Source organism: Macrotis lagotis, chromosome 2 (genome assembly GCF_037893015.1).
Source record: "Macrotis lagotis isolate mMagLag1 chromosome 2, bilby.v1.9.chrom.fasta, whole genome shotgun sequence".
NCBI classification, from domain to species: Eukaryota; Metazoa; Chordata; class Mammalia; order Peramelemorphia; family Peramelidae; genus Macrotis; species Macrotis lagotis.
The window spans coordinates 190,214,641-190,240,034 of record NC_133659.1 but is presented as its reverse complement, the minus strand read 5'-3'; the positions used below and the strand labels follow the sequence as shown (position 1 = coordinate 190,240,034).

Here is a 25,394-nt window from a genome sequence, read left to right as displayed (position 1 = left end):
TGGAATTCAAAAGAAATCAGGGAAGCTAGGAGGCAGAGAAGGGAAGGGAGAGCTTTCCAGGGGACAGGCTTGATTAATTGAAATTCATCAGTCTTTTTAGCAGTTATGATCACCTTTTTTTCTTTTTCTTTGTTATTACTCATATGTATTGTTTCCTCCTAGAATGTGAGTTATATCTAGTCCCATTCCTATTAGTCCAAATTCTGTAATTGGACATAAGGTGACTTCTAGATATGTGAATTATACCTAGCTCCATTTCTATTGGTCCAAATCCTGTAATTAGACATAGGATGACTTCTAGAGCTGTCTTGCTATAAGATAGAGTTGGAGAAATGGTCACTTAGGTGGCCCCCTGCCTGGCCCTGAATCTGGATCTTACAGAAAAAGGTTCTCTGAGTGCATGGACATAATCATTGTAGGAATTTGTTTTACTTTGACTATACCTATTTGCTTTAAGGATTTTCTTTTTCTTTTTCAATAGGGAGGAGGAGATAAGAAGGAAAGAAAGTGGATTTTCATTCATTAAAAAATATAATTTACCAAAAAAACAAAAGGAAGGAAGGAAGGAAGATGAGGAATCATTGAGAGTTTATCTCTGGGTAAATCCCAACTTTCTCTTCCTGACAGATCTTGAAAGGAACATAGGGCACAGGAAATATTCTTTTTTAAATTTTTTTTATTTCTTATTTTTTTATTTATTTTACACAGGAAATATTCTACCAGGTTCTAGTCCCCTCCACTTAGGTGATATGTGGAGAAAACTGGGGAAACAGGCATAAATCAAAAATGGGTTTCTTATTTTTCATTCCATTTGCAATACAAAAGAAGGCAAAGGTGCAAGGTTCCAGAGAAATATGTTGCTCAATGAATTTTATATATTCCCTTTCTCTCCTCATTCTCATCCTCCCACCACTTCCTACCATATGCACTCACAAAGATATATAGACAGAAAGGAGATTAAATTAGTCCATACTTAAAGAAATTAATTCAGACTATTCACTGGAAGGTCAAATACTAAAGATGAAGCTTAAAAATTTGGCCACATAATGAGTAGATGGAACTCATTGGAAAAGACCCTGAGGTTGGAAAAGATTGAAAGCAAAAGAAAAAGGGAATGGCAGAGGATAAGATGGATAAATAGTGTCATGGAAACAACAAAAATGAACATGGACAGACCTCAAGTGATAGAGAAGAGAATGAACAATAAAACAAAAAATATAGAACTACATATACATTGATATTCAAACATAGAAACATGTAAAAACCAACTCTTTCTCAGAACTCTGAAAACTAATCAGAGTGCTCCCCTGAGAATTTACCTCCTCTCTGTCCCTACCTTCCTTTTCTTTCTCCTTCTCTCCCTCATTCCTTATGTCGAATCAAGTCCCTGAAGGGACCAAGCTTGCACCCTCCCCTCTGCTGCATATCTATTATAATACCTCTTCAGGAGAAGTCCCTAGAGATAGGCTAAGGACCCCCAGCCCCCACCCACCTACTAGCTGCTCCCAGTCACAGCCTTACCTCCGGTTGCTATGGTGATCTGCCGTAGATGATGGCCATAGAATGGGAAATCAAAAGACAGGACCACTCTCTGTGGGGGATGGGAGGGAGGGAAGGAGGGGGAGAGAGATGAGAGAGAGAGAGAGAGAGAGAGAGTGTCAGCATGGACAATAGACTCCAGGGGCAAAGAAAAAGACCAGTGGCCCTCACTTGCCCCAAATCCCATCTAACCTACAAAGGCAGGAAAGGTGGCCTCTCTACAATTGGGCAGGGTCACCCTTGTGATGCCCGATCATGGGCAAGAATGGGAAAGAAATATTCAGGTCTTTGTTGTGCCCTTCTTTCTATGATAGACCAAATAGCACCAGAATCTGTCTTGCCCCAATGGTTGCACAACCAAATATGCTGATGGAAACACTGTTCTTTCTACTACTCATGGTAAAGAAAGATATTTATTTTAAAACAGGGACCAATAATTAATTGTCATATCCTGAGTAAGTTCCTCAGATTGTTTCATACTTGCTGTGTGACCTTGGGTTAATAACTTGGCTTACCATTCTGCATTTTCTAGTCTGTATAATGGGCATAACAACGTCTATTCTACTAAGTTAGGGAAGAGAGTAGGGTTAGAGTCGTTATGAAGAAAGTGCTTTGTAAAAACCCTGTCATCATCATTATCATTATGTTTACAAAGTAAAGTTGACACGGTGCTTTACATTCTTTATTTCCTTTGAGTCTCATAATAACCCTGTGGCTGTAGGCATTATAGTTGGGAGAAAAGAAACTCTAAAGTCAAATTCTGAAATCAAATTCTGTCACTGACACATTTCCATAACCGTGATCTAAGGCAAGTCACTTAACTTCCCTGGGCCTTCATTTCCTCAAAAGTAAAATAAGAGGATTAAAGACCTCTTTGGCCTCTTCCAATTCTAAGGCCATGATCCCGTGATTTCTATTTTACAGATGAGGAACATGAGTTTCAGTAAGTTTCAGTAACTTGCCCACAGTCACAAAAATTAAAGTAGTGTCAGAAGTGGAATATTACCTAGATCTTCCATTGCAATGATTATTATTGTATACTGCTCAATGACTTGAAATTGAAGAAAGAATTTTATTTAAAAAATTTATTTTATTTATTGAAGGCAATGGAATTAAATGACTTGCCCAAGGTTAACAACTAGGCAATTATTAAGTGTCTGAAGACAGATTTGAATGCAGATACTCCTGACTCCAGGGTCGATTCTCTCTCCACTGCAACACCTAGCTGCCCTTCAGATTTCATTTTTTAAAAGACACATGAAAGGAAACAAGTTCAGAAGAGGGCAAGAAAAAACTGGACAATTCCATTACTACCATATAAAATGAAATATGCACACTATTTAAAGAAACTATTCAATGAACTAGGCATGGTTTTATATGTGGAAAAATACAGGGAAACTTGAATTACATTCTGGTAGCAAAAATTTGTTAGCATTGTAACATTAAGCAAATTATTTTACTTCTGTTTGTTCCAGTTTCCTAATCTGTAAAGAGAAAAATAAAAATGGCACCCACCTCCCAGGGTTGTTGTGAGGATCAAAATAATATAATGATTGTAAAGTGTTTAACACAGTGATTGTCATAGAAGTACTATATTAATATCATTTCTTTAACTGAATGTTATTGTTCCATGCTTGATAATTCTAAAATGGGTTTAAAATGCCAAAGGTATTAGGAGTAATGATTTTTATATGGGTTAATTTGGAAATGCAATTATGTCATCTGAAGTCTTATTTCATGTTTTAACTACAAGATATTGCTTGTGTTATTGTATTTCTAAATTGTCTTATATTGTAAAATTTGAGAGATCTTTATAGATCTTATCTAACAGAAATGCTGCTAGACAAAACTACTTCCCTTTTAATCTGGATGATAATAGATTATGAATTGTATTTTTTAAAAAATATGATAAAAATTAGATATTTGAAAAATAATATTTAATGAGGTTTATTTTGTTATACTGCAGATAATGATAATTTAATAGTGAATTTTTATTTGAAATTCTTGGCTATTATTAAAGTGTATGCGGTGGTTTAAAGATATAGCTTCATCTTATTAAAGATGAATCAACTATCAGGAATTTGCTGAATGTCTGAAGCACCAGAATGTGGGTAGTTTTAATTGATAACTAATGTATAAATGAAATGCTAACTGTTAGGGAAACATCAGGAAAAATATTAAAACCCTAAGTTGTGGCTAGTGAAATTTTGCTAATTAAGGTAAAAATGCTTGGGACTGTAATTTCCTATTGCTTCAAGCGTTGTAGATACTTGTCTGAATTCTCTTGAAGTCAATAGTTAAAAATGGCAAGTGCTGAAGTCTGGGAATTGCTAAAGGTAGCCTGGTCTATTATTGTTGAATTAAGTCTGACTCTTCATGATCCAATTTGGGATTTTCTTTTTTTTTTTTGACTTTTTGCAAGGCAATGGGGTTTAAGTGACATGCCCAAGGTTACATAGCTAGGTGTCTAAGGTCAAATTCCAGGGCTGATGCTTTATCCACTATGCCACCTAGCTACCAATTTGGGATTCTCTTGACAAACATACTGGGGTGATTTTGCCATTTCCTTCTCCAGCTCATTTTACAGATTAGGAAACTGAGGCAAATTGTGTTAAGTGACTTACTAAAGATCACACAGTTACTAAGTGTCTGAGGATGGATTTGAGCTCAAGGAGATGAGTCTTTTTTACTTCAGGCCTGAAACTCTATCTACTGTACTACCTAACTGCCCCAGATCTACTGTACTGGGAGTCAGAAGTATATTCTAATTCTAATTATATCTCTTAATTAATTATATAATCTTTGGCCAAGTCATTCCCTTCTTTGGGTCTCTGCAGGAAAATGAGGGAGTTGGTCTAGGTCAACTCTAAGAACTTTTCCAGTTATATTCTCCCATGTTTTATAATTCTTGGCCTTATTGCCTGGGAAGGAAGAGAAGGAGACTATTCTAATATGCCCCCAGAACAGGGATGAGGATCAGGGATAAAAAGATGCCTCAGGAGTACTCACCGAAGCTTGCCGGTGGGTATTGGAAAGGATCCCATGAACTATGACTTGACTTCTGTTGGCTTCTGCCACATCTACCCATAATTCTCGCGTCCGGGGTTCACTGGGGCCGTACATTCGAGAAATGTAGTAGCTGTGATTGTCTTCCTGTCAACAGTCCAAGAAACAAAAGCATTCTGGATGTACATTCAGAGAACCATGGTTCAAATAATTGGTTTTGCCAACTTAACCACCATATGTCCTTAAGCAAATCACTTAATGAATTGCTTTAGTCTCAGTTTCCTCATACGTAAAATGAGGAATTTGGAATAGATGATTTCTAAATCCCTTCCAGTTATAAAGCTATGATTTATGATCTTAAGGAAAGGAGCAGAGAAGAGCAGAATAGGTACAGGTGAAGAGCAAGCAACAGTAAGAGAAGATCCCCAAACAATAAGTAAAAGACATGCCCCATTCCTTTAGTGCCTCCTTCTCAAATTATTCTTTCCCTCCTTCTGTCCCTCCCTCCCTCCCTTCCTTCCTCCTTTTTTCCCTTTTCCTGCCTTCCATTCTCCCTCCTTCCCCCCCTTTCTCCCTCCCTCTCATCTGCCCTCTCTCTATTTACCCCCTTCATTTTCATTTTTCCTCTTTCCCTTCTCCTTCTTAGATATGGCATTCAAAATGAAAGATAATATTCTAAATGTGTTCTAAGGCAAAGTATAATGGGACTCTATTCAATTGATCAACTAGAATTTATCAAATATCTACTATGAGTCAAGTATCATGAGGTAATGGAGACACAAAGACAAAAGTGAGACAATCTGAACCCTCAAAAATTTTAACTTTCTATTGGGAATATAACATACACAGATACAGGTTGTTGGGGTGGCTAGGTGGCACAGTGGATAAAGCACCGGCCTTGGAGTCAGGAGTACCTGGGTTCAAATTTGGTCTTAGACACTTAATAATTACCTAGCTGTGTGGCCTTGGGCAAGCCACTTAATCCCATTTGCCTTGCAAAAACCTAAAAAAACCAAAACAAAAACAGATACAGGTTGTTCCAAAAGTATATACAAATAACTCCTCCAAATATAAGTTAATTGCAGGGAAGGCATTAGCATTTGGGGGGAAGGGAGAGATTATCAAGCTATCAGAAAATGTCACTTAAATTGAGATTATTTGATGTTGTGGCTTATTTGTGTCTGACTTTTTGTGAACCTATTTGGGGTTTTCTTGGCAAAGGTCCTGGAATGGTTTGTCATTTCCTTTTCCAGCTCATTTTAGAAATGAGAAACTGAGGCAAAAAGGGTTAGTTCACACAGGTAGAAAGTGTCTGAAGCAAGATTTGAATTCAGAAAGATGAGTTGCTCCACACTGGGTACTCTATCCACTATCCCATCTAGTTGCCTGAGAGTTGGTAAAAGCTAAACATTCTAATAGGAGGTAAGGAGGCAGTCAGGAACCAGGTTGTGAAGATTTTAAAAGCCAGAGAAGGTTGTACCTGAACCTAAAGGGAGTCATGGGAACTAATTGTGAAGGGAAGTGATGTGGTTAGATGCATGCTTTAGAAATATTATATTGGCAGCTATTTGGAAGATGGGCTTAAGAGAGGTGAGATTTAAGGCAGAGACTATTAGGAGTCTCCTGCAATAGTACACAGGAAAGAAATGATAAGAACTTGAATTAGGGTAATAGTAGTAGGAGCAGAGAGAAGAGGATAGTTTTGAGGAATATTATTGAGGTACATTGAGGCAATTGATTACATATGGTAGGTAAGGATGAGTGAGGAATAAGATGACTCCAAAATTTAAATCTTAGTGACTGGAAGGATAGTGATATACCAAAAAAAACAGGAAAGTAAGATGAGGAGGGCAGCTAGGTATTATAGTGAATAGAGTGCTGACCCTGAAATCAAGAGAACCTGAGTTCAAATCCAGCCTCATTTACTTAGTAGCTATGCAACTTTGGGTAAATAATTTAACCCTGTTTACCTAAAAAAAAAAAAGGAAAATAAGGAGGGATAAGGATATTCCTTATCTCCCTTCCCCCAAATACTAGTATCTTCCCTACAATTGCCTTATATTTGGAGTTGTTTGTATATACTTTTGAGACAACCTGAATCTGTACATGTTATATTCTCAATAGAAAGTTAAATTTTTTGAGGGTTCAGATTGTCTCTTTTGTCTTTGTGTCTCCATTACCTCATAATACTTGACTCATAGTAGATATTTGATAAATTCTTGCTGATCAATTGAATAGAGTCGCATTATACTTTGCCCTAGACAGAACACATTTAGAATATTATCTTTCATTTGGGACAAAAGAGTGACTTCTGTTTGGACAGGCTGAATTTGAGATACTTACTAAACATTTAGTTGAAAATATTCAATACTTGAGACTAGGGCTCAAGACAGATCAGGACTGGATTTCTGAAAAATATTCCTTTATTCATACAGCCTAATCTGGAATTCACTTTCATGGCTGCCATAATACACTTGACTCAATCCCTTAACATGTTTATATGATTTTCAGAGGAGCTACAATCTAGCTACACTTTCAATTTCTCTTGCCAACAGCATATTGTCTCTCCCATATATTGGACTAGGACCTCTTTGAATGTGGGATCTCTTGCTTTCTTATCAACTTACCACCCATTTTATATTTAGGGCATTGATTCTTTGAACCCTAGTAAAAGACCATATTTTTCTCTGTTAAATATCTTCTTATTAGATTTGGTACAATAAGGAATGATACTAGCTGTGGACCAATACCCCTAGCATGCTGAGTACAGTCTCAGGATACCAGGCTATTTTGTTAAGGATTTTGTAACTAAGAATCTCCCCCTTCCTCTGTCGGAGAGATGCAAACAGGAAGGTTTCTCTCAAATCTAGAAAGGGAGGCTGATGACTTAGCCCAGTCCCTCCCACAATTCATAGGCTTGTCATGACATCACCTCCCTTAGGATGTGATCTTGTTTGAAAATGAAGGACAGAGGACAGAGCCAAGATGGCGACAAGAGAGGATCCTGTCTTAGGCGCTCTCTCATAAAGCTTCTAAACTAAGGACTCTAAGTTTTCGAGAGACAGAACCCACAGAGGGACCCAGTGAGGTAGTTCTCCTACTCAAGGTAACCTGGAAAAGAGCAGAAAGGCTCTGCTCCCCGGGGTTGGAGGGGCAGCCCACCAGAGGGGTGGCCTGCCAGAGTGAAAGAACTTCAGTCTCCCGGAGGCAGTCCCAGGGCGCTGAGAGCCACGGCTCACAGCATGGGGGAGTTTCCTGATCTACACCCTGGGGGAGCACTGAGCGCAACTTGGGGGAACAGCAGGGAACCTCTGCCAGAGTAGAGCACGTGAAGCCCAGCCCTCAGGGCACACAGCAAGCAGCATGGCCAAGGCAGTCCAGATCCAGGAAACAGAAGCAGGCAGAACCAGTAAGTGGGAGCCCCCAGGGCAGGAGCCCATTGAACCTAGGGAGGGGAGTGAAGAGGGAGACTGCAGAGCTCTGTCCGCTGCCCCTGGAACAGGACTCTGGGGCTCTGACCACATTCAGATCCTGATCACAGTCTAGGTCCCCCCCTTAGAACAGCAGCCCCCCCACCTCAGCCCAGTGGCAGAGGGAGGCGCTTATGGTCATTCACAGACCAGGAGGGAGGACAGAGCCTCACACACTGAGACCCTTGTGGGAGTGTCCCAAAAGCTCAGGAAGCACTCCAAAAATAGGCTAAGGCTGGGAAAATGAGCAAGCAGAGAAACAAGAAGAACACCACTGAGAAATATTTTGCCTGTGAGCCCAAGAAGGATCAAAACAATCAGTCTGAAGATGAGGAAGCACAAGCTCCTGCATCTAATGACTCCAAGAAAAACAGAAATTGGGCTCAGGCTATGACAGAGCTCAAAAAAGACTTTGAAAATCAAATGAGAGAGATAGAAGAAAAACTGGAAAAAGAAATGAGAGATACCGGAAAAACTTGAAAATGAAGTCAGCAGCTTAGTCAAGGAAATCCAAAAAAATGCTGAAGAAAATAGCATGCTAAAAACCAGCTTAGGTCAAATGGACAAAACAGTTCAAAAAGTTATGGAGGAGAAGAATTCTTTAAAAAGAAGAATTGGTCAGATGGAAAAAGAGATAAGAAAGCTCTCTGAGGAAAACAAATCCTTCGGACAAAGAATAGAACTCAGGGAGATCGATGAATTTACGAGAAATCAGGAATCAATACTTCAAAACCAAAAGAATGAAAAATTAGAAGAAAATGAAACATCTCATTGAAAAAACAAGTGATATGGAAAACAGATTTAGGAAAGATAATTTAAAAATTATTGGAATATCTGAGAGTCATGATCAGGAAAAGAGCCTTGACATCATTTTCAAAGAATTACTACAGGAAAATTGCCCTGATATCCTAGAAGCAGAGGGCAAAATAGAAATGGAGAGAATCCACAGATCCCCCCGAGAAAGAGAGCCCAAAAAACCAACCCCCAGGAATATTATAGCCAAGTTCCAGAACTCCCAAGTCAAAGAGAAAATATTACAAGCAGCCAGAAGGACACAATTCAAATACCATGGAGCTGCAATCAGGATCTCACAGGACTTAGCAGCAACTACATTAAAAGCTCCTAGGGCTTGGAATATAATATACCAGATGGCAAAAGAGCTTAGAATGCAACTGAGAATCAACTACCCAGCAAAACTGAGTGTCCTCTTCCAGGGAAAAAGATGGACTTTCAATGAACCAGGGGAATTTCAAATGTCCCTGTTGGAATGGCCAGAGCTGAACAGAAGGTTTGATCTTCAAATACAGGACTCAGGTGAAGCATAGAGATTGGAGGAGAAGGGGAAAATATGAGGGACTTAATGATGATGAACTGCATGTATTCCTGTACAGAAAAAAATGACACTGATAATACTCATATGAACCTTCTCAATTAACAGAGCAGGAAGAAGGAGATTTTATAGATGAAGCACAGGAGAAAGCTGAATTTGAAGATAAAATATGGTGTAAAAATGGAGTCAATAGAAAAAAGGAAAATGTTATGGGAGAAAGAAAAAGGAGAGGGGGAATAGGCCAAGATATTTCATATAATAAGATTTTTTCTTTATTACAATGAGTTATTGCAATGATATGGAAGGGGGAAAGCAAGGGGGAATGAGGGAATCTTCACTCTCATCAGAGGTGGCTAGGAGAGGAAACAGCATATATACTCAATGGGGTATAGGCATCTGGAGTAAGAAGGAGCGGGGAGCAAGGGGAAGGGGTGGGGATGTGAATAAAGGAGGAGAGGATGGACCATGGGGGGAGAGTGGTCAGATATAATACATTTTCTTTTTTACTTCTTGCAAGGGGCTGGGATTGGATGGCCTGTCCGGGACCATAGGGCCAGGTGGATGCTGGGCCTAAGGGGTGGTATGGGGGTTCAGGGCCTCTCAGCCCCAGGGCCAGGGAACTGTCTGCTGCTGCGCCACTCAGCTACCCTAAAGCAGAGTCAGTGAAAGGAGAGAGAAAATATAGTACATGGTAGTGGAGAAATCTGAAAGGAGGGAGTTGCGATCAGCAATGGCAACAGTGGAAAAATATGGAAGTAACTTTTGTGATGGACTTATCATAAAGAATGTGATCCACCTGCAACAGAGTTGGTGGTGTTGGAACACAGACTGAAGCACATTTGTTATTATTATTATTATTATTATTATTATTATTATCATTATCATTATTATTATTTGGGGGCAGTGGTACAGGGCAAATGGGGGCTGGGTGGCCTGCCTGGGGCCACATAGCTGGGTGATCGTTGGGTGTCTGAGGCCAGATTTGGACCTGGGTGCTCCTGGCTCAAGGGTCGGTGCTCTGTCTGCCACCCAGCTGCCCCTACTATTTTACTATTTTATTTTATTTTAGGTCTTTTTTTTTTCTTTTTTTGGTTTTTTTGCAAGGCAATGGGGTTGGGGTGGCTTTCATGGAGTCACACAGCTGGGTGATATTTGGGTTTATGGGGCCGGATTTGGGCTCGGGTGCTCCTGGCTCCAGGGCTGGTGCTTCGTCCACTGTGCCACCTGGCCATATCTACAATTATTACTACTGTTTTTATTTTAATTTTAATCTTTTTCTCTCCCCTTTACTTTATCACTCAAGTGAGTCTATATTTTTGGAGGGGAGGGGTATTTTCTTTACTCTTAAGCAAGAATATTTTAATAAAATATAAAAAAATTGTACAAAATGAGAATAAATAAATATTAAAAAAAGAAAGAGTTACATAAAAAAGAAAATGAAGGACAAATATCATTATCATCATCATCATCATCATTATTATTTATTATTATTATGTGCCTAGCATAGGTTCCTATGTACCTGGTGAAGCTCAGCCTCTCTCCTCATCTCCTTCTAGTGACTTCTTAATATCACTGAGCAGACATGGGAAATACCTTGGTTTGGTAAGTTTTTGGGGGGTTTTTTGTTTTTGTGTTTTTTAGATTTTGCAAGGCAATGGGGTTAAGTGGCTTGCCCAAGGCCACAGGGCTAGATAATTATTAAGTGTCTGAGGCCGGATTTGAACTCAGGTACTCCTGACTCCAAGGCCAGTGCTCTATCCACTGCACCACCTAGTCGCCCCAGTTTGGTAAGCTTTACATCACAGCTGATCTGAAAACTCTTCCCAATCATTCCTGGGGGCAAGGTGAACTTGTATTACATCTAAGTCTTTTCTTGGCCTCAGCATGGTTCTGCCATTCAGTGCTAGGTAAGAGGAAGTGATTCTTTGCCTCATTTCTTACCTAGCCTTAATCACTGAATGGGCTTTGCCTTAGTCAAATTGAGATATGTTAAAAAAAAAATCTTAGCTTAAAAAGACCAAAGTCTCCCATGCATCCAGGGCCATCTCCAGTCATCCTAATTTATATCTGATCCCTGGACCTGGATGGCTCCAGAGAAGAAAGTAAGGCTGGTGACTTTGCACAGCTCTCCCTCACTTAAATCTAATTCATTTGTATGTCCCTAATATCATGGTCCTCACAAGAACGAAGGACAAACAATAACAATGACAACAAAAAAAGGAGAAAATGTAGAAAAACCTCTGAACTGGAACACAGGAGAGCTGCATTATTTCCTTGAGCAAGTCATTTTTCTCTTGGTATTAGTTTCCCCCTCTGGAAGACTAATAGGTTGGACCAGCTGATCACTTATTCTGGCATTCTAGGAAAGTATCAATAAATATTCCTTATCCATTTCCCAACACCCCATCCTGAACACCCTCTGAGAGAGCTGCAATTCCATAGTATTTGGCTTCTTGTAGTTCTGGGTCTAAGGAAGGAGCTTCCAGTTTGGCAACAGAAATAAAGCCCTGACCTAAGGGACCCCCCCCCCCCAGGTTATAAGGAGAGACACAGTATTTGCTTACCCTCAGGGAGTTTATTGTCTGAGAATGAGATTGGTAACATGCTCTGGACCCAATGATAAAATCATTCAGACAAAGGAACACTAAGTACAGACTGCAGGCACCAATGCCAAGGAAATGAAGAGGAAGGAATAAGTAAAAAAGATTGGGGTTAATCCAAGAAGTCTTCTTGGAAGAGGGGGATCTCAAAATCAGATCTTATGAGAGAAGATACAAGTGAGCAGAGAGATAATGGGAGGATTAGACTGAGCATGAACTGGGAAACCAGATTCACATGGAGGTAGAAAAGAGAAAGAATCTCATGACTGATGGAGGGAATGCAAGGAACAAACTTTCCAATATGGGTCATTAATCAGGTTGCCAGAAGGTGGCTGCTGGAATCAGCATGGTAAGAGAATTGAGCCAGGGCAAGCTTCTCTCCAGAGAGACAATGTTCTCACTGCCAACTTTCATTAGTGTAATCCCCCCCTTGTCTAGATCCCTGTGGGTGGCTAGGCCTTCCCTAGCCATGGCAGCAAAAATGAGCTTTTGGAGAAGCAGAAATTCCCTCTCAACCTTTATCCATTAATCAGGAAGGTGAAAGAAGAAAGAAAGAAAAGAGAAGAAAGAAAAGGAAAAAGGAAAGGAAAGGAAAGGAGAGGAAAGGAGAGGAAAGGGGAAAGGAAAGGGGAAAGGAAAAAGGAAAAAGGAAAGGAAGGAGGGAAAGAGGGAGGGAAGGAGGGAGGGAAAGAGAGAAACCCTTTGTGAAAAATGGGATGCTGAGTGAAGTGAATTAGCTCTAGGGAGGGAAAGGGAACCAGGACTTGCATTTCTCTAAGGCAACACTACTGGAAGCAATTTTAGATATAAAATTTCTTCCCTAAAAAATACTCTGATCTTTTTTTGTTACTCACGATTGTCAAATGGGACTCAAACCCAAGTCTTCCTGATTCCAAGTCCAGTATTCTCTCTTCTACACCAGAGTGCTGCCTGTTTTTAGGATGTCTCAAACCCTAAACTTTTCCCCTCTGATTCTACTAGGCATGGACTACTTTGAACTATTTAGTCATTCATGCCAAGTCATAACTAGAGTGAGGCAGTTGGGGCTTTGTCCCCAGAAACCAAAATCTGAGAGTACTACTGGCATTTTCAGTCCCTCAGTAGTACAGAAACAAATGAGCTTAGCATCTAGTCAGGGGAAGTCATCAGAGGGCTCTGAGATTTTCTTCAGCCTGCTTCATCCCATCCCCCTTCCCAACCAACCCAGTGGCCTCCTCAACAGAACATTGAGGTCACTGAAAAGAATTTTACGCTCCTTTCTCTGATCTAAAAATTGCTAGTTACAGTTCTACTTTGGTTTTTACCAGCTTTCTTTCCCTACCCCATGCCAACCCATGTCTTTTCCCTCTTCTTTCCCAATCCTAATTCATAACTCCCCCTATTTCCTCCAGGAAAATCTTCCAGGACTAACCTTGTCCAGTTCAGATCACCACACCACTCTTCTGTCTGTCTATCCTGTAACAGCTGCATCCCCTGATTTGATTTCACCAAATCCCTCAGATTCTATTCTCTCTAAGCAGAGATTTCCCAGGTCTATAGATCCTAATCTTTCCTGAATTCCAATACTCCATCACCAACTGCCTATTCCAATTGGATGTACTGTAGGAATGTCAAACTCAATACTTCCCAAACAGAACTCACTATCTTTTCCCCAAAATCCATACCTCTTCCTCATTTTGCTATTTCTGTTGTGGATATGATATAGAGTCATCCTCAAATGTTCTCCCTCTCTCACTCTTTAGTGATTCTACCACTGCTTTATTCCTTCCCCATTTCAACTTTTCCCATCACAGTTTTGATATATCATGGGCCAGAATTTTGGGGAAGTTTTATGGAAGCCATAGATGACACAGAAAAAGTTTAGAAACTCAGAAATGCATAAAATATATATATGGTATTTAAAACATCATCCCAGGGCAGCTAGGTGGTACAATGGAGAGAGCACTGGCCTTGGAGTCAGGAGTACTTGAATTCAAATCCAGCCTCAGACACTTAATAATTACTTAGCTGTGTGGCCTTGGGCAAGCCACTTAACCCCATTGCCTTGCAAAAACTAAAAACAAAACAAAACTAAACAAAACAAAACCCATCATCCCAAATTTTATAGTAAGGTACTATTAACATCCCACCAAAAAAATAAAAAATTCAGACTTCTTCTCTGGTACTTTTATATACCCTCTGGTCTAGCCAAATTGACTTCAGTCTTCCTTTTCTGTGCCTTTCCCCACTAATATAATCCAATACCTTCATTTTGTGGAAGAGGAGACTGAAGCCCAAGAAGCAAAATGAATAAGCCTTGAAAGGGGGAAGATGTGAGACATGAGAGGGAGAAACATAGGGAGGGAGAAAAAGAGAGGAAGAAAGGGAGAGGGAATGAGAGGAAGGGGAAGAAAGAAAGAGGAAATGAAAGAGAAAAATGAGAGATGAAGGAGGGAAAGAAAGAGGTGGGTGACTGGAAGAGGACAGAGGGAGGAAGGGAAGGAGAAAAAGAAAAAGAGAGGGGAAGAGAGAGAAAAGGGGGGAGGGAGTAAAAGAAAGGGATGGAAGAAAGAAGAGAGAAAGTAAGAGAGAGAGAAAAGAGGGAAGGCAAAGGAGAGGAAGAGAGGGGATGGCTGGAAGGAGACAGGATGGGAAAGAAAGAGAGAAAAAAGAGGGAGGGCAAGGGGAGAGGAGGGAAGGGAGAGAAGGAAAGATAGCTGAGTCAACATTCAAATCCAGATCTTCTCCTTACAAATCTGGGTAGAACTGAATTTGTCTATCCTCACCAAAACTGGTCTGGGCAGAAGACTCCTAGATTTAGGGATTCTCTTTTCCTTCCCCTTCCTCCTGCAACCCAGCAAAGAGAGGCTGCAGCCTGTTTCAGCATCTCTCATCATCCCTTCCCACAGGCAAGACCTTTTCTTGCATTTTTGTTACTGTGTTTCTGGAACTTGGTATAATGCTCTACACATAGTAAGACATAACCTACCATATCAAAACACACACACACACACACACATACACACACATACACACCACATATACATACCACACATACACACACACACACACACACGCGCGCGCACACACACACACACACACACACACACGCACGCACACACACACACACACACACACACACACACACACACACACACCACAGACACCATGTCTCTCAAGTCATCAGGATTAGCCTCAACTGAAAAAAAAAGCTTGGAAAGCATGAGTCAAGGCAGGAGTTTCTGGTTTCCACCAGGGATGTTATAGAGGGTAGGTGGGTGGGTAGGAGGGAACAAAATCCTGGGAAACAGATCAGTTCAGGGAATGACTCAAAACCATGGTTAATCATTAGGAAAGAAGGAGTTATGAGTGTTGGAACTGGACGTGTTTATGTGTGTGTGTGTGTGTGTGTGTGTGTGTGTGTGTGTGTGTGTGTCAGGATATGGGACATTAAGAGTTTCAAGGAGAAGAGGTTACCAGAGAGAGTGAGAGAGTGACCACTAGCTCTCAAGCCCATTCATTCTCCCCACCACACAGAGGTAGCATGCTGGCTTGGGAGCCAGATGATAGCATTTTAAATCTTAGCTCCGGGAAAATCGACCTGTGCGATCTTGGACAAATCACTTAACTTCTTGGCCTTAATTTTCTCTTCTGTACAATAAGTGGATGGTAACAAATGACCTGAAGTCCCTTTTAACATAAAATTTGTGATTCTAGGACAAAAAAAAAGACTTATCTTTGAAGGGTATTCTAAAAGCACTCTGCCTTTAGACAAGAGAGATTCTAATATCACAGGGAGTGGGGTCCAGAGATGATGGGCCATCTTGCCAGGGATGGCCTAGCATCATAGGATTTGGGGGATGATAGGTCCTTAGAGATCATTCAATACAAACTCCCATTTTTACAGAAGAGGAAACTGAGGCCCAGAGAGGTGAAGAAACTTGTCCATGGGCATAAAAAGTATAAGTAGCAGAGCTAAGATTAGAATTTAGCCTTCTGTCAATAAAGTCAGTGCTCTTTCTCACTTCAAACTGTTTTTGAAATGGCCCCAGAAATCTTTCTATTTTAAACAACATTTAAATAGATTGCCTCAAGGAGGACATGTCACCTGTCCTGGTAGACGTCACATTGTCCTGGCTGCTTTGAATGAAACCAAGAAATCAGATAGTTTTCACTCATTTAAATATTTTTTAAGCACCTCTAGTGTACAAAATCCTGTGGTATGCTGTTAGAGCAAAAACAAAACCTACTAAGCCTAATTTTTGCCCATGAGGAATTTGTAAGCTAGTATATGCAAGGAAGAGAAATATGGCCTACTGGAGAATGTGTTGAATTTGGAGTGAGAAAGATCAGAGTTCAAATCCTCCCACTGGTACTGACTAGGTATAAACAAGTCACTTAACATTCCTGAACCTGTTTCCTCACATGTAAAATGTGAAGGGAGCCGCTCTTCAACACATTTGCACCCTATCATCAAATGTTTTTCTGAAGTTCAAATGAAATTATAAATGTAAAATATGAGGCATAACAGAAATGTCAAATATATATACTATTAGAAAAAATACAGATAATTAGAATACAAATGAAAATAACTGAGATCAGAGATGTTATTAACTGAACCTGCACCTGAATTGAATTTGGTTGTTAGGGAAGGAAAGGAGAAAAAGGGACCTGGAAGCATAGAAAACAGTTTAATGGGGTTTATAAACATAGGAATACAGAGGATCAACCCACCAAGACTATGATCACTGTCCAGATTGTCCCCAAGGGATGATTTTTGTTCCTAGGTCTACAGAATAGGTTGATGATGGGGGGAGAAAGTATGAAAGGATACTGTCCCAAGAAGGGAGCTGTCCTTCAACACATCTGTGCCCTGGAACAAAGACCTGTTCACTTGGTACTAGTTGGAGACCTTCCCCCACCTCTCTGCTCTACCTTATTGGAGTTTTATCTGAATTCTGAAGCCCAAGTTTAATACTATCTCCAGGAAACCTTTAATTTTGTTTTAAATATTTTAATGCAATTAGCCTGCATTATTTTGTATCAAGATTGTGTATGTGTGCCATATTTCCTGAGCAGATTATAGCAGATTATAGAGTTCATTAAAACAGGAACTGATGTTGACTTCTGTGTGGCTGGGTTTGGGATTTCAGGGACTAATCCATTAGGCATGTCTTGAGCAGTCTTGGTTCTTTCTATCTGCTTCAGTGTTGAAGTCTCGGGAGATTTGTCTTCTAAGATGAAACAATTGTCTTATCTGGTGTCTTGTCTCTGTGATAGCAGCAAAGGGGTTTGGGTTTATCTATACATATCAGGAGGTTTAGCCACTGACTAAGGAGGAATGATGTATTCAGTGTACTTGAAAGGAGGTGTCTCCATACCTAGTATGCTCTCTGCTACTCTCTCAATCTACACAGCATACTGGAACTCTTCAAGTTTCTCCCTGGAGAAATGGGGAAGGGGCTGGTGCCCTCCCCAACCCTAGTGAAATGGCACACTGCTCACATGTGGCAGTCAGTTCATATCATCTACATGAGTTTGAGATTGGATATCAATTCCCTAGTTGCCCTTATGGTTTTGTGTTTCTTCCCTGGGTATAGGTAGCAATCCTGAGATGAAAATTTCTAGCATCAGAGGCTATTTTGAGAGTTCAAGCTAGCCAGTGTTCTTCATTGAGAAGTCAGACAACTATGGCAGCATTTATTGAAGAAGATGATTGTTACCAGAGTACAAGGACTTGAAGGGAATTATCAGCACAAAGTCTTGCAAGATATTTCATGTTTTAATGTTATACTCAAGTGAGTGTATAATAGTAGTTACAATTGATGTCTATCTTAAACCTCAGCAATACATCTTGTGAGTCTTTTGTATTTAACACTTCTTTTGCAAAGAGGAAATAAATAACTGTACTATACTTGATCTACACTGTATTTTTCTAAAACCCAAGTTTTAAATGTTTTTCCCCAAGGTTCCAGGATTGGTTGATTCTTGTCTTTCATTATTGAAGAAGACCAAAATGACATCACTATGTTTGAGCCAAATTACAGTGTGTCCTACGGTAGTTGATCAAACCATTATGAACTCAGAATGCTCTATCATAGGTTGTTCACAAATAGTCCATGTGAACACCTGGGGTAAGTGCTCTAAACTGATATATGTCACATTTCTTTTGAGCTTCAATTCAGCCTTCCTCATAGAGAACAGCACCCTCAGTGATGAGGACACGCCATGCTGGGTGGTCCTGTGCCTTTTTCTCCCATGCTGCACAATCAATTATAAACTTCTTCATTGAGACCTTCAGGGTGTCTCAGTATCACTTCTTCTGATCCCCTTGTAAGCACTTGCCCTGTGTGAGTTCTCCATAAAACAGTTTTTTTGGCAAGCAAATGGCATTCTAACATGTCCAACCCCTCCTAGTTACACTCTCTGTAGTAATGTTGGAATGCTAGGCAGTTTAGCTCAAGAAAGGACATCAGTGTCCAGTATCTTCTCCTGCCAGATAATCTTCAGAATCTTCCTAAGATAATTCAAATGGAAGCAATTCAGTTTCCTGACAGGATTCTGGCAGACTGTCCAGATTTAATAGGTATATAGCAATGACGTCAGTACAACGGTTCTGTAGACCTTCAGTTTGATATTCAGTCTAATATCTCTTTCCCATGCTTTCTCTCAGAGCCTCCCAAATACTGAGCCAGCTCTGGCAATGTGAGTGTCAATCTCCTTATCAATGTGTACCTTCTTGGAAAAGACACTGCCAAAAGCAGTGGTCCATAATACTCAAAACTTCTCCATTTGCTGTAATTGATGGTTTCACATATGGGTGGTGTGGTGCTGGCTGATGGAGCACCTGTTTTCTTGATATTAATTGTTAGACCAAAATTAGCACAGGCAACAGAGAATCAATCCATACTTTGTTGCATCTCAGCTTCAGAGGCTGCAATGAATAAACAATCATCGGCAAACAGAAGATCATGCACCAACACTCCCTCTGCTTTGGTCTTGGCTTGTAGCCTTTTCAAATTAAAGAATTTGCCGTCAGTTGAGCCATGTTCATCCTTATTAAAGGTGTTTAATAACATGGCTGAAAATATCATGCTAAAAACATGGGAGCAAGTACACATCCTTGTTTCAGTCCATGGGTGACTGGTAAATCTCGAGAGCATCATCTACTATCCAGAACCCAGGCAATCACATGAAATTGATGTACAATACTGACTAACTTTTTTGGGCAACCAAATTTTGGTCAGTTTATTTATTTATTTATTTTGGTTTTTGCAAGGCAAACTTCTCTAAGGTCACACAGCTAGGTAATTATTAAGTGTCTGAGGCCTGTCAGGTCCTCCTGACTCCAGGACCAGTGCTCTATCCACCCCATCATCTAGCTGCCCCTAGGCAACCACATTTTGACAATTTTCCATAAGCCCTAATGACTGATAGTATCAAAGGCCTTGGTCAAAACTACAAATATTTTATTCAGATCTCTGTTCTGTTCCTGGTATTTTTCCTGAAGTTGTTGGACAGCAAACACCATATCGACTGTTCCTCGAACCTTTCTGAAGCCACACTGGCTCTCAGGGAAGTGACCATCTTCCAGGTTAAGGATCAGCCTTAACCACTCTGGCAAGAATCTTACCAGCAAGGACTAAAAGAGAAACACCCCTGTGATTGTCACAGGATGATCTATTCACTTTACCTTTATAGAGATGGATGATGGAGGCATAATCCTTAGGATAGGGAGAGTATAAATAGTAAGTTCAAACAAGAGTCTGACTCCTTTCTTTAGGCTCCCCTCCAAGATCGAAGGTAGGGTGCATGCTTAGCAGTGAGACAGGCCCCATAGTGGTGAGGAAGAGGTTGAGTTCCCCAGTCCCACTGGGCTCAGGGGCAGGTCTATGTGTGGTTTACATTTATATCTGCCCCAGAGCCTAGATTATTGAATTCCTGAACTGAAGACAGTATCCTAAGTGTGTAGAACATAGTCTGTCTCTCAGAGTCTGCCCTTTTTCCCTTTCCCTCTAACAAAGGAGTGATTTGGGGGGAATGAGCATATACACAAATGTCTGAGGGGTAGAAGGGCACTAAATGGGGAAGGGATTGATGTCCTCCCTAACCCCCCCAGGCAAAGTGTTTCTGTGTATTAGTTCCTCTTAGAGGAAATAGGAAAAGAATTGGGTTATTTGCCAGAATATAAGGAAACTTTCCCCAAAAAAGCAGCACCCCAATCCCTCCCTCACCTCATGTCAGTGGTGACCTCTTACATCACCTAGATTCCACCTCCACCTGCCCCCGTTCTATCCCTGCTCTCACAAATACAGCCCATGCTAATCTCCAGATTGGGTTTCATAGGCCAGAAAAGTTGCATAACAGGAAGAGTTGCAGCACTCTAGTCTTTGGGTTCCATAGAATTTATTACTTATGGGGGGGAGGGGGATGTAATCTGGGGCAAGGGAGAAGAGGACAAGGGAAAGAATCAGGGAAGGGGGAGACAAAAGTAGTCTGTGAGGAGAGAGCTAGCAGGGAGTGCTGTTAAATGTTTAACAAACAGCTCTGGTGAGGTGTTTTGTGGAAGGCATCATTTTTTTTTAATGCTTTTGCAAGGCAAATGGGGTTAAGTGGCTTGTCCAAGGCCACACAGCTAGGCAATTATTAAGTGTCTGAAACCGGATTTGAACTCAGGTACTCCTGACTCCAGGGCTGGTACTCTATCCACTGAGCCACCTAGCTGCCTCAATAACTGAACTATTAACATTTTCCTCATCACTTTCTTAACTCTAGATAATTTACAAATCAAGTCCTGATTTATTATTCAGTCATTTTTCAGTCATGTCTGGCTCTTTGTGGTGCCATTTTGGGATTTTCTTGGCAAAAGATACTGGAATAGTTTGCCATTTCTTTCTCCAGCTCATTTTACAGATGAGGAAACTGAGGCAAATAGGTTAAGTGACTTGCCCAGAGTCACATAGCTAGTGAATGTCTGAGGTCAGATTTGAACTCAAAAAAATGAATCTTCCTGACACTAGGGAAGTCTGCCCTGTGGGGCTACCTACTAGCCTTTGATGCTGACGTTGAAAATTTAACAATCCTCTTTTCCTATTGGAGCCAGCACTCCTGTAGGCTGCTCTGATCAGCCAGGAAACAGAAAGAGTGGTGCCAAAGAAAAGAGCTCTGGAATCCAAGGATCTGGGTTCAAATTCTTCTTCTGATGTTTACTACCTGCATGACCTTGGATAAGTCATTTAACTTTCCTAGGTCAGAATTTCAGCTGTAAAAATGATGATTCTTTTCAACTCTATATCTGTGTCCTAGGATCTGGAGTGAAAAGACATGGGATAAAATTTCAATGTTAATCCTAATTAACCATATGACTTTGGGTAAATATTTGAATCCTTCAGCTTCCCTAGAATGAAGGAGTTAGCTTAGGTGATCTCTAAGGTCTCTTGTGGATCTTAAAGCTTATGGTCTAGGATTTACTTGTATATCCTTGGGAAATACAGGAGGTATAAGATATGGTCTTCGACTTTGGAGAGCTTATAGAAAATCTTCATAAAAAAGGTTCTATGCACTGATGGGAAGAGTGACTAGGTGGCACAATTGTGCAGAGTGCCAGATCTGGAGTCAGGAAGACTCATCTCCCTGAGTTAAAATCCAGCCTCAGATACTTCTAATCTGCATTTTTAGGAACTGAGCAAGTCCCTTAACCCTGTTTGCCTCAGTTTCTTCATCTGATGAAGAAAATGGCAAACCACTCTGGTAGCTTTACCAAGAAAATCCCAAATGGGGTCACAAAGGGTCAGTTGATTGATGATTAATGTTTGTCAATGGAAGAAGACCATGATATCAAGTGATACCATGACATGCAAGTGAATTGAATTTGGGCAAGGGGGTCACCTTTCTCCTCTGGAGCCACCTGGATCCAGGGATCAGATATGAATCAGGAGACTGGAAATGGACCTGAGAGACCTTGGCCTTTTAAAAACTATATCTTGGGGCATCTTGGTGCTGCAGTGGATAGTGCACTGGTCCTAGAGTCAAGAGGACCTAAGTTAAAATTTGACCTCAGTCACTTAATACTGACTAGCTATATGAACTTGGGCAAGTTACTTAACCACATTGCCCATAAAAAAAAAAAAAGAAAGAAAGAACTGTCTTTCCTGGTCCCTGTTTGACTGAGGCAACACCCACTCTGTCATTAAAATTCGGACACACCTGAAAAATGACAACAATGATTGATGGGAATTTAAACATGCATTTCTTATGAAATTTAATCGCAGAAGACCAAAAAGACCGACAATATTCATGGCATATAAATATGAGCTAAGGGCACTCATGTGTCACGGGCTTGAATTGTGAATCTTAACGCAGATGTATTTAATATAGTTTGGGAAGTCCAAGCACTCCCCTACTTTGCTCACCACCATGAAATCCAAAATACACATACACACACACACACACACACACACAGACAAAAATGGGAAGGCTAGCACAGGTGAGTAGTGGTGATAGTGATAGTGCTGTTGAGGCAGTAAACCAGGACTGAGCTCGTGGCTGAGCTCTCAGCTGCATTGACTTCACTCTCAGCCTCTCTAATCCCCTCCAATCCTTTTACTCCCCATTCTCCCACTCCACAGCAGCACCTCAGAGGACTGAGCTTTTTTGCTGCACACTAGACTTAATTAGGTTCTTTTCTTATCGACTGTCAAAGCTGTCTCTGGGTGCATGTCCCTGTGGCCAAGGGAACCTCTCTCTTTCCAATCCCACCTCCCTTCTATGAGGATATTAGTTAAGTAGACAGTAAATATTGACCCACTAGCCAGTCTGAAGGGTTCCAGGTGGATATGGTACAGGAGGGGCAGTGTGAAGAGAAGGGCATGGTTTAAGGGAGACAGAGGATCAGAGCTAGGAGAGATAAGACTTGGATGTTCCTGTCTCTCAAAAGAGAGATCTAAGAGAGAAGGCTACAAACCCAAAGGGGCAACCCCCCATACCCTATCTACATTGGATATTTCCAGTGTTCAATATTCCAGTGCCATGCCTTGGAAATTCCCAAGTAATACTTTCCCCTCCTTCATAAAAAAAGTCTCACCCATGCTTCCTATATTCTCTGAATGAAGGAAAAAAGAGAGCTCTTTGAAAAAGTCATGATCCCTAATGATTTAGATTGCTGAGTTTTTTCAGATGACTATAAATTATTTTGATTTCTCCATTGAATCCCCAGGAATCAGAAATATAACAACCACTTCAGCATTCCCAGAGACAGAACAAGCTCTTGTCCTTGCTAACATCAGGGGAAAATGGAAGAAAAGGACACCAATTTTCTCTCTAGTCCTGAAATGCTCTCATAGGCTTTAAAAAAAAATATTTAGGCAATTAAAATATATGTCCCAGGACTAAGAATGTTGCCTGCTGACTCTCTGGAACTGGGTGAATCAATCTTATTGCTGCTGAGTATTAAAGACACAGGGCCCTGATTCAGGCAATCCTGAGAGACCCGGAAAGGGCTCAAAGTCCCAGTTACTATGATCTCCCTCTTTGCATAATTTCCTTCTTTGAGGTCACTTCTAGACTTGACATTGTTTTTCTGCTCTCTAATGCACTTAGGTAATGTTGTGAATAATAGTTATCTGTATTTGTGTCTCATCCTCTGCTAAACTGGAAGTTTCATGAGGGAAGGGATTATATCTTACTTAGCTCAATTTTATGTTTCCCCATAGAGTTCTGTGAACATAACAAATTCAATAAATATTTATTTGAGCATCCAGGTGGAGTGGATAGAGGGTCCAGGCTGGAATCAGAAAGACCTAAACTCAAATCTGGCCTCAGATACTTACTAACTCTGTGACCCTGGGGCAAATCATAATTCTGTCTTGGTTCTTCATCTGAAAGACAAGCTGGAGAAGGAGAAAACCTCAAATGGGGTTTTACAACTGAATTAAAACTGATGAACTTACAAGAAGAATTATAACTGAACAACAACTAAATATTTATTGTACATACTAAGCAAAACACACAACTCTAGGACCCTAATATAGCCAACCAGTCTAACATTTTTATCTGCAGCAGGGGTGGAGAATGTCTAGCTCTAGAAATCATTTTAGTTTGGTACTGCTGCCATGGTAACCACAGGCAGGACTTGAAATTCAATAAATCTAGGAGATTTTTCAGGGGTGAACAATTAAATGTTTGACTAAATAATAGCGGGCTAATTTTTAAGCTGATAATTTTGTATGACCCACAAATGATGTTATAAATATCCATATGGCCTCAGCAGAAATAAAGTTCCCCACTCCTGATCTACAGTGTATAGACATTAGATAAAAGAGTGAGTGAGAAAATGTTGGTATCAAGACTTCCTTCCCTACTCTGACTTCCTGGATGTACTAACACTAGGCACATATGGTCAAAGCGAAGGAAAGGTGCAAGTGTGCAAGGCACAGATAAACTTTGGGCAAGATGCCTCCTTTGCCTACTGTGTATTATACTAAGTAAGCATTGGGGGAGATTTAAAGTTTAACTAAACAAGACAGAGAATCTGCCTTCATAGAATTTTCCACAGACAAAAGGACTGAAATGCAAAGATCTAGATAACAAAGGGCATTACATTAATGCCTTAGTCAAAAGGTTGGAAAGGATATATAGCTGTAGTTTGTGTCTATCAAACATATAATTCCAAGATCTGGGAGTTTTTTTCCTTCCTTGTTGCCCCACCCCCCACCCCTCCTCCATCTCATCAAGCCATTTTGATAGTCTGGAAAGAAATAGGGTCAACAGTCTTTCTGGGAAGACTGTTCTGATGTTCAGTGACCCACTTACCACAATCTTTGTTTCATTATCCGGGAATGTGTCGATAGCCAAGGTGCCTCCACGTTGGTCCTGGCTCAGCCGTTTCCTATTTGGTTCAGGTGCCCTACCGGTGCTATCTCGGACCCTCCTCCTCCAGCCCACCATCGTTCTTTCTTCACTCCACGCATCCCATCTTGAACCTCTGCTTAGTGCCTGTCCTGGGAGTGAAGGAAAAACAGTCATATCAGTCCCATCTTGTGTCCAAACTGATCTTGAAATTGAGGAGGCAGAGAGGAAATGTATTCTTTTGAAATGATAAACTGACACCGCCTGCTCAGTTAGAGCAAATATAACTAAAGAAGCTGAACCTATTTAAAAAAAACACCTCACTTCTGCATCTCATTATGGCACAGTGAAAAGAACAGGAACTAGGTAGAAGGGACTTGAACACTAGTCACTTTCACTAATTAGAAGTGAGAAGTGGATCACTTCTCTCTAGGCATCATTTGGCTCATACAAAGTGAAGATGGTTTGAGTAGCCTCTCATCCCACTAGACTGTCAGTCCTAGGTCATTAGACACAGAAATATCCGAGAAAGTTGGAGAAGTCCTTTGTGACCACCATCATGAGATAAATGTTTATTGGGTGCATGTCCCTGTGGCCAAGGGAGCCTCCAAACCTCAGATAGTT

The 25,394-nt window shown here is 40.6% G+C and overlaps 1 protein-coding gene across 2 annotated transcripts in view; it reads right to left on the bottom strand.

Annotated features, from left to right (window-relative positions):
* The window catches only part of PLXDC1 (plexin domain containing 1), a 109,422-nt gene that overhangs the window by 71,392 nt on the left and 12,636 nt on the right, over nucleotides 1–25,394 (bottom strand). For both annotated transcript variants that reach the window (XM_074224065.1, XM_074224066.1), the window contains exons 2-4: nucleotides 24,735–24,922; nucleotides 4,549–4,692; nucleotides 1,522–1,591 (exon numbers count right to left, since the gene is read on the bottom strand). In XM_074224065.1, coding sequence (XP_074080166.1) covers nucleotides 1,522–1,591; nucleotides 4,549–4,692; nucleotides 24,735–24,922 — 402 coding nt within the window. The remainder of the gene's footprint in view (nucleotides 1–1,521; nucleotides 1,592–4,548; nucleotides 4,693–24,734; nucleotides 24,923–25,394) is intronic.